This window comes from Zerene cesonia, chromosome 18 (assembly GCF_012273895.1).
Source record: "Zerene cesonia ecotype Mississippi chromosome 18, Zerene_cesonia_1.1, whole genome shotgun sequence".
In the NCBI taxonomy this organism is placed as follows: domain Eukaryota; kingdom Metazoa; phylum Arthropoda; class Insecta; order Lepidoptera; family Pieridae; genus Zerene; species Zerene cesonia.
In genome coordinates this window covers 8,850,750-8,868,853 of record NC_052119.1, presented here as the reverse complement: position 1 = coordinate 8,868,853, position 18,104 = coordinate 8,850,750, and the positions used below count along the sequence as shown (strand labels likewise).

The window sequence follows — 18,104 nt, the reverse complement described above, 5'->3', positions numbered from 1 at the left end:
CACCCCTTCTCGGGGGTGAATTTAAAAAAAACTTGCACAGTTCGTTTTTAGATTCCTCAAAGTAAATTATACCAAAAAATCAAGTTTTAATCTCAAATTCGCATTTACCCTACCCATTTTCTTGGACTATTTGCTGGAAAATAAAAGCTATAATGAAATCAGTACGTAGATTATAAAAATACGCGTACTTTGATTGAAAAAAAAATATCTATTTTTTTTTAATAGAACGATTCAAATGTCAATTGTCAGAGCCTTTGGCGCCAATTTCATCGCACAGATAATACGGGAATATTACGTTATAGAACGACGGCGTGTGTTCTTGTTATTTGGTCTGCTGCGTCCACACGATACACCGACACTTAATTGGAAGTCTGCGTTACAATTCGACACTTCAATATAAGCGGATGAATGCATGTATGAATGCATTAAATAAATAAGTTCAGATTAAACGAATTTTCTTTCTCTTCGCTGGTGTATGGGTGTCTGTAAATTATATTTGAAAATATAATGCATGTATATATAAGTTGCTATTTTTTATGTCAGAGCGGGCAATCGAACCGGTGGTTCTAGATGTTAAGCGATCACCATCGCCCATGAACAAATGAAGGGAACAAAAAAATGAACTGGGAAAGGTGAGAATAAGGAGGAGGAATGAGGACTCCTATGGTATCTACTATTTGCATGCTATTATTTCACGCCGATCTTTGCTGGGGATCTTCCCCAAGCTGGCCCAATTCATACCAAAGCGTGCTCGACTCCCGCAATATAAATTGAGTATAATCTTTAAGTACAGTGATTAGGTTGAAATATAGATACATTGTTATCTCACATAAAATAATTATTTTAAGCAGAAAACAAAACCGCTTTCACATAGTCAGATCTAGACTATTTAAATGGGACATTACGGGAGACACTAGATTTAAAAAATCATTAAAATTGGTTCAACCAATTAAAAGTTATGAGGTAACAAACACAAAAAAAAATTAATTGACAATTTGTTCTTTTTTAAGTTGGTTGATAATAAGCCGCTTTTAGCTATACTATAATATTGTGACCTCCACGAATAAAAATTAAATAAAAAGTGAGTAATAACTACATTGATTTTATACATATTAGAGGTAAACTTATGATGTCCACAATGAATTTATTCCTTACATATGCTGCATATCAATAAATATTGTATTTGTTGTAGAAACATAAAATTGTTTATTCAAAAAGTCCATAGTAAAAGGCTCACAGTCTTCTAAAATGTAGTCACAGATATAAAATTCACATCTTCACAGAGCTCAGTGCTATTTTCATAGCAATGCTTTGTTTATGGTAATGCGCAATGCGATGACAATACTGCTTTAATATTAATATACATTTATATTATAAATATGTATATAGTTTTGCGCAAGTGTTGGTGTATGATAATGTTTTTTAGAGTCTACTTAATTGTGTACTTATGGTATCTACTTTAGGGCAAATCCGGTTATTTTTTCCTCACAGTGCGGTTTCATTATAATGGTAGCGCATCACCAGCCCATATAATATTATGTCCTCTGTTGGGACACACGCCAAGTGCGGGTTGGCAGATGTCACATGTTGTCAAACGTTTTGGTTTCTGGGTATGCCGGTTTCCTCACGATGCTTTCCGTCACCGCTTCGAGCGGTGGTGGTGAAATCTACATGCTCAGAAAAGATTAAAAAATCTGTTTATTTCCTGCACCCTCGCCTGGTCTCCAACCCCGTCATCGATTTTCACTGTCCAATCCGTGGTCTTTACTATAGACTCAAGTCAAGAGGTGCAAAATAACATACCCATATTATGTAAAAGTTGATATCGTCAACAACTTTCGCTAGATATTAATTCAATAAAAAAGAACATAAAATTAACTGTCAGTTGTCTAATTTCATGCCATTTTAGCGTATGTTATTGCGTTGGTACTTGAATGAAATGGTCAAGATTTTACAGACCTTCATGCGGAGCGTTCCATAATACATTTTCAGATCTTCGCAAACAATAAGCTTATATCTTATTGTATTTTCTAGTTCATGGCGGACTGCAATAGGAATTAAATTGAATAAACTTTGTCGTCTTTCAAATACACTCCCATCCAGAGAACGGCTTTTGTTGGAGTGTTAATAAAAACAAAAGCGACCCGTGGAACTTTCTGGATTCTTTCTGTGAAGCGTGAGAGGGGGCGATAAAAATGAATTGGGAAACAGACAGCTCATACGAAAAGTTTCCAGTTATATAACTAGTTTCTCATACTTTTTAAGTTTCGAATTTAATTCATTATTGTATGATATTTAATGATTGTAATCTGTGAATAAGCTAATATTTGAGCACGAGGCAGTTATAACATCGCAACACACAAATAAGCTTCTGTCATATTGTAAGAGTGTAAAAGTTGAATACCCGAACCATAATAGGTTTATTTATAAAATATTATAGACGTGATCGCAACCTCCAGATTGAAAAGAGCCAAGCAATGAAGTCAAATAGAGACTCCTATTGTCGGAGGCTTATGACTTATTTATTTTTGCGCCGCTTTAGTAAGTATAGACGAAATACTTTTAAAAATCCTTCTGAAATTTAATTTCATCTACGAAAACATCATCGTTACTTATACAATAACTGCACACGTATCTTTGTATGTCCTTATTGCACGTCACAACGAAACGATTTTAGGGTATGACTTTGACATTCAAGACTTCTTTAACGTGGTGAAAAGTCTCATTTCTTAGTGAATTTCCTTTCACCAGTCGGACAAAGCCGTGAGCTCGGAGTTCGGAAGGCATCATAAATCTTACACCCACTTAATCCCAAATATTGTTTCTTTAATAATTTGTAAGATGTATTTTTTATTTACAATAATGCTTCAGGTTACAACTGTTATTTGGTAAGAGCTAACTTTAATATTAGACATTTTACGTGAACATTTATAATATCTATTAAATTAAAAGGTTGTAGCGGTTGAACTCTTCCTAGAAACAACAATTATTGTACGCTGACCTAGACTGGTTATATTTGAAGAATTTTTATATATCTTTAACTTTATAATGTTACAACAAATTATTAAGCCTCATAATAGATATGAATGTATGTTTAAGTTTGTTGGTCCGCTACGATTTCGCCCGCGTTCCATTTTTTGCCTATATGCACTCGCGGAACGTGCAAAACGGTAAAGGCCTTACAGATTAGAAGGGTGAAACAAACCACGGAATAAAGCGATCACAGCCACATATTTAGTATGAAGAACTAATCAAGACTGTAGTGGACGTACAGCCCAAGCCCAAAGCCCAAAAGTGTCCATGTTCCTTGAAATAATAACAACTCACAAATAAATTTCTTGCCTGTTTGGTTCAAATTTGTTCATATTGTATTTTCTTCAGTCCGTGCAATTGTTTTAAACTAAAACTCAATTTATACAAGTTTAAACGATATCAATCTCAAAGTATACATTAATATTGCGCAAACAGAAACTCCAAGAAACGATTAAAGGTGGAACGGAATTACGCGAAGGAAGGAAACAGTGATTTAAAAAGTAGCAAAGTCACTTGTAAATTCTGATAGCGTTGCCTTTGACAAATGAATTTATAAAAGATCTTTTGTTCTATGTTTTATTGCGTTTAATTCGTTGATTGTGAAAAGAATTTAAATCTGATTGTTATGAACGGTTTAAATGTGATTTAACAAGAGTTTAACTGTAATTTATTTTAGCTTCAACTCCTTCTGCTCCGATTATTGTCGCGATCGCTGGACAGTTTGCATTGATAAATGCTTCGAACATTAATTTCGTATTATATAAAACATTCCTTTTAGTACGCACTAGTTGCCCCGGTATCACTCGTGGTGCATATAATATAGCCTATGTCACGTGGTGAAAGAATTTTTTAAATCGGTCCAGCCCTATAATATATAAGGGAAATAGGGATTCATTTATATATATATTTGGCAAACGTTAAAGCCGACGATCCGTAAACAAAATAATACATTGAAAGATTGGGCATTGAGCATTAGAATCATCCGGTCGTGTCTTTTTTCATTTTATTTTGTTAGTTATTGAACGATTTTTATACTATATATTGTTTAATATAACCTTTGCTCTTACATATTAAAAATAATTATTATTCCATACTAGTATAAATGCGAATAATACTGTTTGTTTATCTTTTTTCACGTCCCAACGAAGCGTTTCTATGATATGCTTGTTCTGTGCCCTTACTGTTGAGCAAAGCCACAGACGCAATGGCGCAGCTAGGTAATATAGGGCCCGGGGGCAAATAAAAAAATGGGGCCCACTGCTATCAAAACGTGTAAGGTTTTTTGAAGTAAAATCATTAAATATACAAATACTTTTAAAATGCTAAGCAACTTTATCATCAGCACTTTTACGTGCATGGGCAAGTAATAAAACTATTAAACACTAGCAACATAAATTACAATTATAACTGTGGAATTTCTCACAACTGAGTTGCCAGTACAACACAGAAAAAAATTTGTTCTAAAGACTCCTTAGGAATTTGGCAGATTTATCGTTAAATAAAATCAATTTTTTGAGCCAAGGAACACGCGAAGTCGCATGAAAGCTCTAATGGCGTTACAACAAACATTCAAGTATTTGAGGCAATTAAAAAATAGTTTTAAAGTATTTGTTATGATTCAAGTAATTGCAATAAATACTCAGTTCAAAAATGTTTTTCAGTTATTTCAAGAGTACAATATAGTTTCAAATATGCGTTTATCTATTTGAATATATGTGAGTCAATTCATATATGTTTATTAATTACTATTTTCTATAGTGTTCCGTAGTTAGTGTTGGTAGAGCGTCGGCGTATCGCACATATGGTATGGATTCGGTTCCCACAGCGAGTAATATTTTTTTTTTCAAGATCCTCAAATCAATTTAATATTCATTACAATGCGATATTTATTTCAATTAATTGTTATTTTGTTTGAAAGAAATAGTGTGATTTGTTATGAACTTTTTACATTACTTAAAACAAATGTCATAGAATTCAATTTCATTCATTCATTTCTCATTGAGTTGTCCATACAAAAATATGTCGCTTGGCTCAAGAAACATTTCCAAACCCACGTGGTACTCGGTCATGCGTATTTCACGTATCCAAACGTATAGATGATTCGAGCCAAACGAGAATCGTTTGATTGAAGAAAGAAAGAAGAAGAAATAATGTTTATTTAACACCACCACATTTACACACAGTTAAATTAAAATTAAAATTAAAAAGTGAACTTATGACTAAACGGTGTGGTGATAAAAAGGGTATCTACTCAGCGTGTGCTACGCGTAATGCGCGTAAAGTTCGATTGTGATATTTTGGAAAAGATTTGAGGGCCTCCTGAGCTTGAGGGCCCCGGGGCACTGCCCCGCCTAGCCTCTTGGTAGCTACGCCACTGCACAGGCGGAATGCTGTTAATATGTTTGTTTAATATTATGTTGTTTTATAGAAATTAAAAGAAACATAAACAACTGGGCATATTTTTTCAATATATCCTTGCATTATATGCATCACCACTACTCGAAACGTGGCAGGAAAACATCGTGAAGAAACCGGCATGCCTAAGAATCAACAGTTTGACGACATGTGACATCTGCCAACCCTCACTCGGCCAGCGTGGTGGATTATGGCCTGACCCTCATAGGAGGCCTGTGTCACTGCAGTGGGAAGTATGAGCTGATAATGATAAAGATATTTAGAATTTATTCAGATGAATAAAAATTCTGATCACAATTACGTAGCCCAGATGTAAGCGCAAGGTCCACAGCCATCGGATATGTAAATATTACGTTCCAGTCTAGTACGCTAACTTTGTGTGAATGCGATTACCATGAAGGGACGTAACTGACACGTACATAAACGACCCTTTGTTATCCGCTACAATACTGTATACAAAGTGTTAAGATGTACTCTAATTTATTATTTATGGAACTTCAGTTTTGTGATTTTTCGTACATTTTATATCACAAAAACAAGAGTTCCTTCGTGTGGCACCTCTTGTGAAATTATATGTTTTTGTAGTTTTATAAGAAAATTTACAATAGTTACAAATAATTTTCATGTATAGGTTCTTTCATGGCTTAGATCATAATCCACCATAACTCCACCACGCTTTCCTGACAATGATTTTCTCCACTTTTTGGAGATTGAAATCAATTTTAGTTTTTGTACACTTGGTTACGAATAACAATGACAAAAAACAAGAGGGAGAAAAAATTTATAAAATAACCAATAACCATACAAAAATAAAATAATACAGCAGCCCATTCTGTGGGAAGATCGTATTGATGTATTATTTAAAATACAAATAAATTCAAATAACGATGATACCTCCACGCCTAACGCAGATAATATGATAATGTAGCGACAGGCGTACGTATTGATTTAAATGTATTGTAACATCTATAATATTATGTTATCTGTGGTAACAACAAACATATTGATTATCTGTCTTACACACTATCTTGTCAATATACGCAACTAGTTTATTGAAAAATGTATGAAATAAATCCATTAGATTAAGAAATACGTTAAGATTTTCCGAAAATGATTAGAGAAGCTCGTTGCATTTAAATTTTCATTGTATACAAATATTTTATTTTATTAAACTAGTCACATCATGCGTCTTAACTCTTATTATGAGTTTTCTTAGCATAATTATAAGTCAATAATTAAAAACTCAACATGAAGTAACATTAAGTAAACTAATATTATATATTCAAAAGTATATTAGCATATATATTATGTTTGTTACTCTTTCACTGAAAACTTCTAAACAGGTTTGGATGAAACTTTACAGTAATATAGATCATCAGCATAACATGTAAGCTTAATAAATACTTATTACTTGGTAATTGTTCAGGAAAAACCGCACGGCTCAGCAAATATCTTATAATGCTTCAACATTGCAATCAAAGTCTCTTAAGTATATAGATTTAATTTCAATATTATTAAGGTAAAAACTAAGTTCTCCAACGAACTCAAAATCCCTGAAGCAGGATTGATAATATGATCCAACAATAAACGAAGCAATCATTGAAGGGCTTCCGTACAAGACATTTTAGATAAATAATAATAAAAAGTCAAACCACATATTGCTGAAAACCTCTCTAATTGATAGGTTGAAATATATATAAAAGGATTGGACGATACTTAAACCAAATTAGATAATATGCGGAACCTTAAATAAAATTGCTTAAAATATACAAACCAGTATTTTTCCAGCAATGACAGAAGAAAAAATACACAAAAGCGATTTCCTCTGTTATTCATTCGTATCCAACGCACAACCGCCATAAATAATAAAAGAGAAAAATGTTCATAGACAGAAGCCGGCGGATAAACCCAAAATATATACGATAATCGATTCAACAAAAAAAAAAATTAAAAATTAAAACCATCCGACAGGCTTTTCTCATATGTAATTGTTAGGAAAAATTGTATAGTCTGTGAACCTGTGAACGGACCAAACAGTTTATGGTAATTATTTGTTACTAGCTGTAACCCGCGGCGTCGCTCGCGTGAAACCTGGAAAGAAACCTGGAAAGTAACCTATGTGCTAATCCAGACTGTAATCTTTATCTGTACTAAATTTCACATAGATACGTTAAACTGTTTTCGCATGAAAGAGTAACAAAACATCCATACATCCATCCATCCATACTTACACACTTTCTCGATTGTAATGTAAGTAAGATAATCTAGGCTGAGAACACTAAGGTCAATAAAAGAGAGCACAGTAAACTGGAGTAGTAAACTGGAGTGATAGAAGCATCTTATATATTAAAATGTATCTTTCTCGTCCTAGTAATAAAGTTGTATTTACTAAAATACCCTTCAATATTAATTAAAAAGTAAGTCTATACGTTTTTTAAAGTTATTGAGTTTTCTTAGAAAACTAGCTTTATTCAATCCAAAACTCAACACAAACTTCCTTTACGCCCCGAAATTTAATTAAGATCGGATCAGACTATGTCCTAGGTATTCAAGATGTTTGGATTAAGGCATTCTCCGACAACCTTATCTACCTAGCTAAGACAAAGTACAAACGTATGTGTGTAATCTTTTAGGACCAAACAATACAGGACATTTATACAGAATAAGTTCTTATAGAAATGTCTATATTTCAACAAATTTAACGCTGTATTTAAAATCGTATTTTCCTCTCTTATTGGCCCTGAGGCCAGATTATGGCAACGTTATAACAAAATAAATAAACTGCGATTTAAATCCGTATGCAATGAATACCAACACGAGAAAATATTTTTTATTCGAATGAACGGTTCGAATCTACATGAAACATTTTTTTTTCTATATTTCAAAATGTTCAATTCAAAATGTTAAAATTGACATTGAAATTGATTTTTGTTCAATCAGCTTAATAAATGTAAATTCTATCCAGATTCTATCTATCTACAAATGTCTATTTATCTAAATACAAATGTCTTATTTATTATCATCGTAATCTGGACCCTACGCACCTATGGATAAGAATTATTTTAGTGAAAAAAAACAGTCTTTGTGATACAATACCTACAGCTACTAGAAGTTATCATTTATTGCACCAAATATACCCATTAGGTATATTCATTAATATTGTATTGTCTTTTATAAACAGGTAATGCAAGCCCATTCAATATACTTGCAATATTATATGCACGGTATGAACTATGAATTTATAACACTGCCTAGGTTCTAAATTGTTAAATACCTCTTTCCTGAATGCAAGCTAATCTAGGTAGTTGAGGTCTCTACACAAAAGCAGATTTCGCTCACAATATACCTATTCTAGAGTTCATATAATACCCACTGATCGGCTTACCAATAGAGACCAAATAGAAGGATTTTCTTCTTTATTATAAGAGAAAATATTATTGCGAAATAAATAATTCTGTAACATTCTATCGTACAATAATTATTAACGTTATTTTTGTACTGACAAAAAGTTTCCCAAATAATTCATAACATCGGTAGGTTAGATGGGCAGCAGTAAATATTTACTGCTACCACCATTTTGTTATAAACAATTGCAAGATACATATCTTTAATTGCAAAATAATTTCGTTACGTGTTTACATAAATCCATTCCACCTCTAGAGATGTTAGATCTAGTTGGTAGAAAACATATTGTTATTGTGAAAAAAAAATCATTTTTCATTGCTATTTTTAAATACATATAGTACCATATGATATTATTATATATAAGCTGAAAGTAGCAATAAACGAAAAAAAATATCCATTAAAGCGTAATTCAACAATATTCTCCACATTTTCCAACTGAGAGTGTCTCTCTCTTCAACAGACCCTACCTCGAGTCTAACAGTACAAATTATAATATTTTAAATAATAAACATTATATCAAAAACTTAGGTATAATGTAAGACCTAAATAATACGGCTATAAGACGCTAAAATACTGAATAAACATATCGCATTGCAGTCACTTACGTAAGTTTTCAAAACGCGCGATCACGCAAACAAACACTGCAGAATATCCCTTCAAATAATTGAAAATATAACATACACTTGATAGTTTAACAGAAAATGCAGTTAGCTATATTGTGAACACGAATTACGATATTGCACGAGTTTGAAAAAGATCGCAGTGTAAATTGCCTGCGAGCGACACGACCTTCCTCTACGGCGGTTCGCGGTGAACTAAATTATGTGAAACTGAGGGGTTTCCAGACTAGGGGTGAATAGGGTGTAGAAACTGAATGGAATGGCCGACGTGAGGGTGGCCGTGCGTATGATTTTATAGGGATTGTTTTTATCTGTCTTGTTTTTAAGAATGATATTTGGAGATCATTTTAAGCAAACCAATATTATAGAGGTACAATCAAGTGATATTAATATAGATAAGGAAGCAAATTTCTAAAGCTCTTTAAAGCGGACCATGCATAATTAATCTATTTCCAGGTTAAATATACTTTTTATGATAAATCAAGCAAAGGTGGGTTGCCTGGCATTTAGAAGTCACCATGGCTGGTAAACACTTGTAACGCTGGTGGTTACAGGTGCTTTGCCGGCCTTGCAGTCCTAATGTCTTTCGGGAACACAGGTGATATTTTGGCGATTGGTGATGAAGAGCCCGACATTGATCGGATAATATGGGATTTTAATATGAGTACAATTGACGATTTGTTATCATGGTTTTTTTTTTATGTCATAGCGGGCAACTGAGCTGGTGGTTCGCCTGATGGTAAGCGATCACCACCGCCCATAAACATTCGCAGAGGCTCAGACCTCTGAGAATGCGCTGGCCGCTTTTAAGGGATAAGGGATAAGGAAAGGATTGATGTCTGGAAAGAAGGAATGGGCTGGGAAGTACTAGGAGAAGGAAATAGGCCTCCGGCTCCCCCACTCACCGTACGAAACACAATAGCAAGCTATTATTTCACGCCGGTTTTCTGTGGGGGTGTGGTACTTCCCCGGTGCGAACTGGCCCAATTCGTGCCGAAGCATGCTCGACTCCCACAATAAAATGGTCACAGATAACATAATTCTATACCAGGTATGATTTATGACCTTGTAGGTAATAAACTCACGAATACTGTCACAGGCTGTACATATATATAGCAATAAGATTACGTCGTTATTAATACAATGTTTCTTCAATGAGTAACACTTTAAATTTATACTTGCAAGCTTTTTAAAGCTTCTTTTGATAGACTGCAACAATATTATACCAAACTCAATTGAATGGCCTTTCGTCTCTAAATAAGCCAACGTTTGGTCACAACTGTAAATTTAGTTTTCAGTTACCGTTGTTTCCGTAATGAACGACTTAGCAATATTAAGTTTAAACAAAGTTGGCACATAAGTGTCCACTGAATACTGGCTTTAGTTTTGTTCTAAGTTACGTCTGGAAAAAGAAAAATGCAAAATTTTTAGGTTAGGTTAACTAGATTAGGTACTTCGTAATTGCCTTACTATAAATTTAATGTTAAGTATAACTTGAAGTCTTCTATTTGAAGTATAAGTGTATATAACTACACTACTATATTTAACACTAGCTTTCCGCCTGTGGCTTCTATGTTGGATTCTTACCGACTAAAACCCCACTGTATTCCGACGAGCCGCTTTCATGAAAGAGTCACGGGAGCTGGTTAATATAGGTCCGCGACCCCCTCGGAATAAAATCTAACCTATGTCCTGTCTTACGTCTCAAACTATCTATGTATCAGTTCTGTGGTTTAGGCGTGAAGAACTTAGGTGTCACTGACAGCCCGCTATGCAAAGCATACATATCGACTAAAGAAACGGGAGTCCACACATCATGGAATATACAGCGTTTGTGGAGTACAGGGCTAGACACTTAGGTTCTCCTGGGTCCCTTCCTGAAGCTCTTGTCAGCCCTGAGGAGCTGCTGAACATCATGGAGGCATAGGGGTGATTTCAGCTTTGTCCACAGCTTTGTCCGATAAAAGGAGGGGGGGGACCCCCTCCTTTTATCTTTCACGCATAATAGGCTACTTTCATTTTAATTATTAGATTATTAATAAATACTAAATAATTAATTTAATAATATTATTAATGCGAAAGTTTGGAAAACGATGTGTGTGTGTTTGTTGCTCTTTCACGCAAAAATTACTGAACCGATTGCTATGAAATTTGTATATGAAGCAATCTACTTAAGATTGCTGGACAACTAGAATAACATATAGGCAACTTTTTATATTCCTATGGGCTATGGACTTGCGCGGGTGAAACCGCGGGGCGCAGCTAATTTATTATAGGGCGTGATGAAGTGACCTACTAGATTTCCGATTGTCGTAGTCAAAGGAAAACTCATATATTTACCGTTACCGTGGGACTAAAATATTTGTAGGATAGGAAGTAGGATAGTTGGTAGTAGTTAGTAACAGTTAGTAGGTAGATAGGAGGAGGATGACACTCGGATAAGTTTGTAATATTAGTTAAGAAGTCATCTTACCGTTAAACAAGAGGGATCTAACTAAAAACATCTTAATTTTTTCCATAAAAACATTACGTCACTACGTGCGTACTCAATCAGGAACAAAACAAATTCATGCAATACTAATGAGAGAAGAGGGATCGTCCCTCCGAAAACGGCATGCTGGCACCCTCATTTCGTTGAAAGCAGGCAAGAGCTAAAGAATTTCATCAAAATATGGTTTAAATACAAAACTGTACTACTATGAAACCACTTAAATTGCACATTGATTAAGATTGGCAAAATAAACAAATTACCTGTACTAATTGCATATTTGTTTGACAAGTTTTTTATGTGAATGATAAAATATAATTCAGATAGTATTTTTGTTTTAAGATATTAGGGCAAAAATTATAATGACAGTTATAGGTATACCATTAGGACATTTGTAGGTATCTACATACATTTGGTTATAATTATAATGTAATAGACACAAACGAATAGTACCCAATGGCGTGACATCAACATAATTTTATATAATATATACTAGCTGCGCCAAGCGGTTTCACCCGCGCAAGTCCGTATCCCGTAGGAATATCAGGATAAAAAGTTGCCTAAGTGTCATTCTAGTTGTCCAGCTATCTACGTACCAAATTTCATTGCAATCGGTTCAGTAGTTTTTGCGTTAAAGAGTAACAAACACACACACACATATATGAATCTCACTCACAAACTTCGCATTTATAATATTAGTAGGATTTGCGCCATCTATCGGTAATAATGCACAGCTGTATAATATATTAACATATTGTCGCTCTGCAAGGTTAATAACAGATTGTAGTACTGATTTTATAAAATAGATGGCTCAATAATCAAAATTTTATTAGCTCAGCAAGCCCTGAAATAAATTAAAACTTTAGAGCAGTATTGTTGCTATCAATATCATCATATACCGGTAAGATTTATCTGAAAAAAATGTTTATTGTTTTTTAAGTGCTTTCAATTATCAGTAGGTAATCTTACAAATTAAATGGTAACGACAAGTGGTTTATATGTTACATGTACACATACTACGCATTAAATATTTATTTTATCAAATTCTTAATGCTATTTAATTACAGAATTCACAATTAATGCCGTTTAAATAAGCATATTACCAAAGGTATAGGTCGCAGGTTCGTAATCAAAGAGTAGTATAATAATACGGGCAATACGCAATACTGTCAATACGTAATTGTCAAAAGTTTACCAACCTAATTTATGAATTATTGTCCTTCTACATTTCCGTCTCCAAAATCTTATTCGAATTAAAATATACAAAATTCCTTAGTTATATCTAAATCCCTATTACCCCAAAAAGTATTTACATTCGCGCGATAGTAAAAGAAATCGCCTCACGTAGCGATATACATAATACCGTGTCTAAGTTTATTTGTTTTAAACTATTTGCGTCCAGATTAATGATTGTGTGCTAATTCACGGTTTGCTATTAGAGATCTTAAGAATGTCTGACGGTGAGGACAGTGATGCTGGTTGGGTGTTCTACAGAGACCGGCCAGATTGGAGTGATGTCACCCCAGTGCCTGAAGATGATGGCCCTACTCCTGTCGTAGTCATTGCACATTCAGAGAAATGTAAGTCATTAAATATCAATGTATCGTCTATGACGACTGATCCTGTTTCTGATTTATACAGAAGAAAAAAATGGATCTGTAATTGCCATTTTAAAAACAACATCTGTCTAGAATTTGTATAAAATTGCAATTTTTTTCAAGTGGCTTCTTCAAGTAATCATAATTAAGTAGATAAATTTAAATTATGTCTTAAGAAATAAATTTCTTCAATATTTAATTAGAATTAGTGATTAGTTAGGCACATGAAACCGAAAAAGTAGAAGAAATTTGATTACTGTGGCAGGATCACGGGTGGCCGAGAGACTAGGCGTTGCCACGGTTAGGCAAGATACGCAGGTTCGAATCCTGCCTCGTGATCAAATTTTTTCTATTCTTTCAAAATTTCTCAAATTTCTCATAGAATTAGTAAGTTTAATACAGATAAGTAAAATATTTAAACGCCAAAATTTCGTCAAGTATATAGGTAACATGGATCTGATAAGTTTTTTTAATTTGTGTCACATTACATTCAAACAAATTTATGGTATAACTTCAATTTCAATCGTATACAATTAACTACAAGACCACATATAAAGTTGAAATATCATAATTTTAATCTACACGTGGAGTCATTATTTAAATATATATATTTACTAGATGCTTGTCCTGGCTCCTCCCGGTTATTAAGGTTCCTGTTTTGTCCCAAGGGATCATTTAATTGGTATAGAAAGAACCCTGTCACCCAAGTCAGCTTATACCCAGTTTGTATACCAAATATTATCAAAATCAATTCAGTACTTTCAGTGTGATTGGCGAACAAACATCCAAACAACTGATTGTTTGGATGGACTTTTATAATATTAGTGTGATATTTATAGTTGAAGATGTGTATGATTACTTCCGAGCTATTCTACAATCTGATGAGAAGTCACAAAGGGCCCTGGAGCTAACTAAAGATGCTGTAGAATTGAATCCAGCTAATTACACAGTGTGGCAATATAGGTAAGGATTGAAGCTATAAATGTGAATGTTTCTAGGTGACCCATGAAACTTTTGCTATTAGATTTATTTCTGCTTTTTCAACATTTCATTTCATTGCTGCCTATTTCAAACTCAAACTCAATATATTTTTATTCATTTAGACTTCTTATTGAAGCGCTTTTGAAATGTACCATAGTTTTAACATTTACCACCATTTCTATAAAGAAGAGCTGGCAAGAAAGTTTTTTGGTTTTAACATGATGTTGTACACACTTTCTTCTATTGTTAAGGATTAATATAGTTTATTTTAGAGCTTTATACATAGTTTAAATAAAGTCAAACCAATTGGTCAGTCAAAATTATTTTGCAAGCTTCATAAACTTGATTTCAACCCATATTGGGTTGAAATCATACAAACAATTTTTATTCATGGTCAATGCAAATGCAGTGCCAAGTTTTAACAACCATTACCTTTTGACATAAAATATATTATAATTGACTTATTATTACCTTACATATTCATGGTAGTAACCTTGTTTAAAATAACTCTTATCTTTATCTTTATTAATCATATAACCAAAAGTCGTGTAATTAACATGAATTAAATTAACTTTAAACACTGGTAGTTACCTACTTAGTGTTATCTAAATTGTAATGATTATTAGGAGAAAATGTTTGCTTTATACACTTTTAAGTATATAAATATAATTACGAAATGTACAAAATATGAAGAATCATGTGGCGGTAGTAGAACCTGCGTTTTTCGCCGAACTGGTGTGACGCCTTTCCTCTCAGCCAACCATGATCCGGCCTTAGCAATATTTTCTTTAATTATATGCATTCAAATTCCTTTCATTAAAAGCAAATATGAAGTAACTAATTGTCTGCTCCAGGCTCGTCCATAGTAGGTACATATATAGCCTTCCTCAATAAATGGGTTGTTTAACACTGTAATAATTTTTCAAATTTACTACAACAAAACTCTTCAGCTTTATGATACACAGATATAGATATTTCTTTAAATTTTTCAGGAGAGATTTATTAAAAGCGCTGGGGACAGATCTCAGATCAGAATTGGACTATGTAGAATTTGTGATCAAACATTCGCCTAAGAATTACCAAGTAAGTACATTACCTCAGCAAACAAGTATTTTGTAATATTATAAGGTCAAATAGTTTTTGTGTATTTTTATGTTATCCCAGGTCATATCCTTTATTGTAATGTCATACAAAGAACAGGTCTATATGAGATAACTGAAATTTAAACAAGCACAGAGGATTCCTTATTACTATACAACAATCTTTTCCAGGTAAAAAAAAAACATTTTTAATTTAATTATTCATGTAGTTTTTATTCATTTTTTTCAGGTATGGCATCACAGACGAGTATTAGTGGAATGGTTGCAAGACCCGTCATTGGAATTGGATTTAACTGGCGATGCGCTTGCGCAGGACCCAAAGAACTATCACGCGTGGCAACACAGGCAATGGGCTATGAAGACTTTTGGGTAATATAAATTAAACTAATTTTGTGGGATCGCATCTGAATAGATAATACAATAAGTCAACTATGATGGTTTGTGAATGTTAGTTAGAAAGTCAAATACTTTATTAATAAAATAAAGCTATGAACACTTTTCAAGAAGGCCAAACTAAATGGAAAGTAGGCCATATAGGAGATATTGCGAATTAAATTATTTCATATTGTTTTATACACTTACAACATTTTGCTCTGCAACATTTTGACGACAGCTGTGCAATATGTTGATTCAACTTTGTTGTTGCTTACCAAGTGTACAGAGCACCTTAATTTTTATAATTTTTTTTAAAACATTAAAATGCTTTATAATAAGAATATTTTTCTTTAAAAATTTCTTAATACAAAGCACCTGTCAAAAATTCATGAATTTTGTAATAAAATTGGGCTTAAAATCTATGTAGTTTCTGTTCACTTCTGTTTAATGTATGTGTAGGTTGTTATTTTCAAACTAAAACTGAATGCGACTAAATCTACATTCCAGGCTCTTCGAAAAAGAAATGGCCTTCGTAGACAAGCTAATAACCGAGGATGTCCGGAACAATTCGGCCTGGAACCAGCGTTACTTTGTCATGAATAACCACCAAGGCTGGTCGGACCTCAACGTACAACGTGAAATATGCTATGCATTGGAGAAAATAAAATTCGTCAAAAATAACGAAAGTGCCTGGAATTATCTACGGGGTGTGTTAATTCATGATAAACGAGGCTTGAACGGAAACGCAGTTGTGACGTCATTCTGCGAAGAATTGTACAAGAACAGATGCAGGTCGCCATATTTATTGGCATTTATCGTAGATGCGAGTGATGAAGCGATAAAGAGACAAGAAACTAACTGTTTTCATAACGCTGAAAGGGCGATCGAGATGTGTCACGCGTTAGCTAATAAATACGATAAGATACGGTCGAAATATTGGAATTATTTGAGCGATAAATTCCATAAGTATAAGGAACAGAACGCAAATGCTAATGATGCGAATGATGCTAATGAAAATAATGTGGAGCATTAAAAACCTCAGTTTTGTATTACTGTCTCTTTCTATCGTAAATGAATTGTGTATACTAGAGTGAGATAGATTGTTTGTTCGTTTGACTAAATGATTTGGTATCCTTTTCACTCTAATGGACATGTTCGTGTGATGAAAAGAGATAACAGTATTCAATACACGAATTTCTTTGTGGCTTACCATTTAAATGTTGATGGAGAAAATTATAAAGATGTTTTGGTGTGTGTTATATATTCTATAGTCATACTTAATAGCATTTTTTATTAAATTATAAAATAAAAGAATATTTCAAGTATTTATGAATGAGATAAAGACCGTAGGAGATTTTTTTTTTTATTTTTCATCTTCTCTTGTAAAATCAAAACATTTGAAATTGATTTACTAAAATATTTAATATTGCAATACATTATTTAAGAGACAAATTTCAAAGACTCCAGCAGCACTGCTTTTAAATGTTAAAAGTCATGATGCGTTCAAGCATTTAATATATTCAATAAATTCTAGCTATTTTCATGATAATAACAGTACTTATTATATTCAAAATATTCATATTGCAAATATTCCAAAATGTTTTTGTAGTTTTCTCTGTTTATAATAAAACCGTATCGGATTGTTGTCCAATTGCGTACAAGTATATTCCTTGTTTTTGCACCTTGCATCAAACATTATTATATATTTACATGTAAAAACACCTACACTGACCGTGAAAATAAATCTTTTTAATTATATTTGACATTATTTGATTACCTATCAGTAGAATGATGTATTGTTTTAATCGGTTGCAGAAAGACATTGAACTTGTGGGGTATGTTTTTCAGCTTTCTTTTGATACATTTCATTGATTTAAGTAAGTTAGTCTCGATGCTAGCCTGAAGGCCTACTGCATCTTGGCACGGGCGCGTGGGTGAACTGAGGGTTCACCCTGGTAGCGACACGCTCAAGGGCGTCCGCCCTTATGAGTCGGGGATCGCGAACTTCGTCTTGGGCTGTCGCAGGAATGGTCCTACTTACGATTAAGATTGGTATTCATATTACAAAGTTAATTTAAATCTTTTACGG

The 18,104-nt window shown here is 33.4% G+C and overlaps 2 protein-coding genes across 5 annotated transcripts in view; one reads left to right on the top strand and one right to left on the bottom strand.

The window, feature by feature from the left end:
* The window catches only part of LOC119833867, a 166,689-nt gene extending 157,042 nt beyond the window's left edge, over positions 1-9,647 (bottom strand). For all 4 annotated transcript variants that reach the window (XM_038358076.1, XM_038358075.1, XM_038358078.1 and 1 more), the window contains exon 1: positions 9,459-9,647. The gene's annotated coding sequence lies outside the window, so the exon portion shown is untranslated. The remainder of the gene's footprint in view (positions 1-9,458) is intronic.
* A 3,480-nt stretch (positions 9,648-13,127) lies between these two features.
* LOC119833901 (protein farnesyltransferase/geranylgeranyltransferase type-1 subunit alpha) lies at positions 13,128-17,771 on the top strand. The gene is made up of 5 exons (XM_038358121.1): positions 13,128-13,541; positions 14,399-14,522; positions 15,533-15,623; positions 15,870-16,009; positions 16,523-17,771. The coding sequence occupies exons 1-5, from the start codon at positions 13,412-13,414 to the stop codon at positions 17,046-17,048; spliced, it is 1,011 nt and encodes a 336-aa protein (XP_038214049.1). The 5' UTR covers positions 13,128-13,411; the 3' UTR covers positions 17,049-17,771.
* The last annotated feature ends 333 nt before the right edge of the window (positions 17,772-18,104 follow it).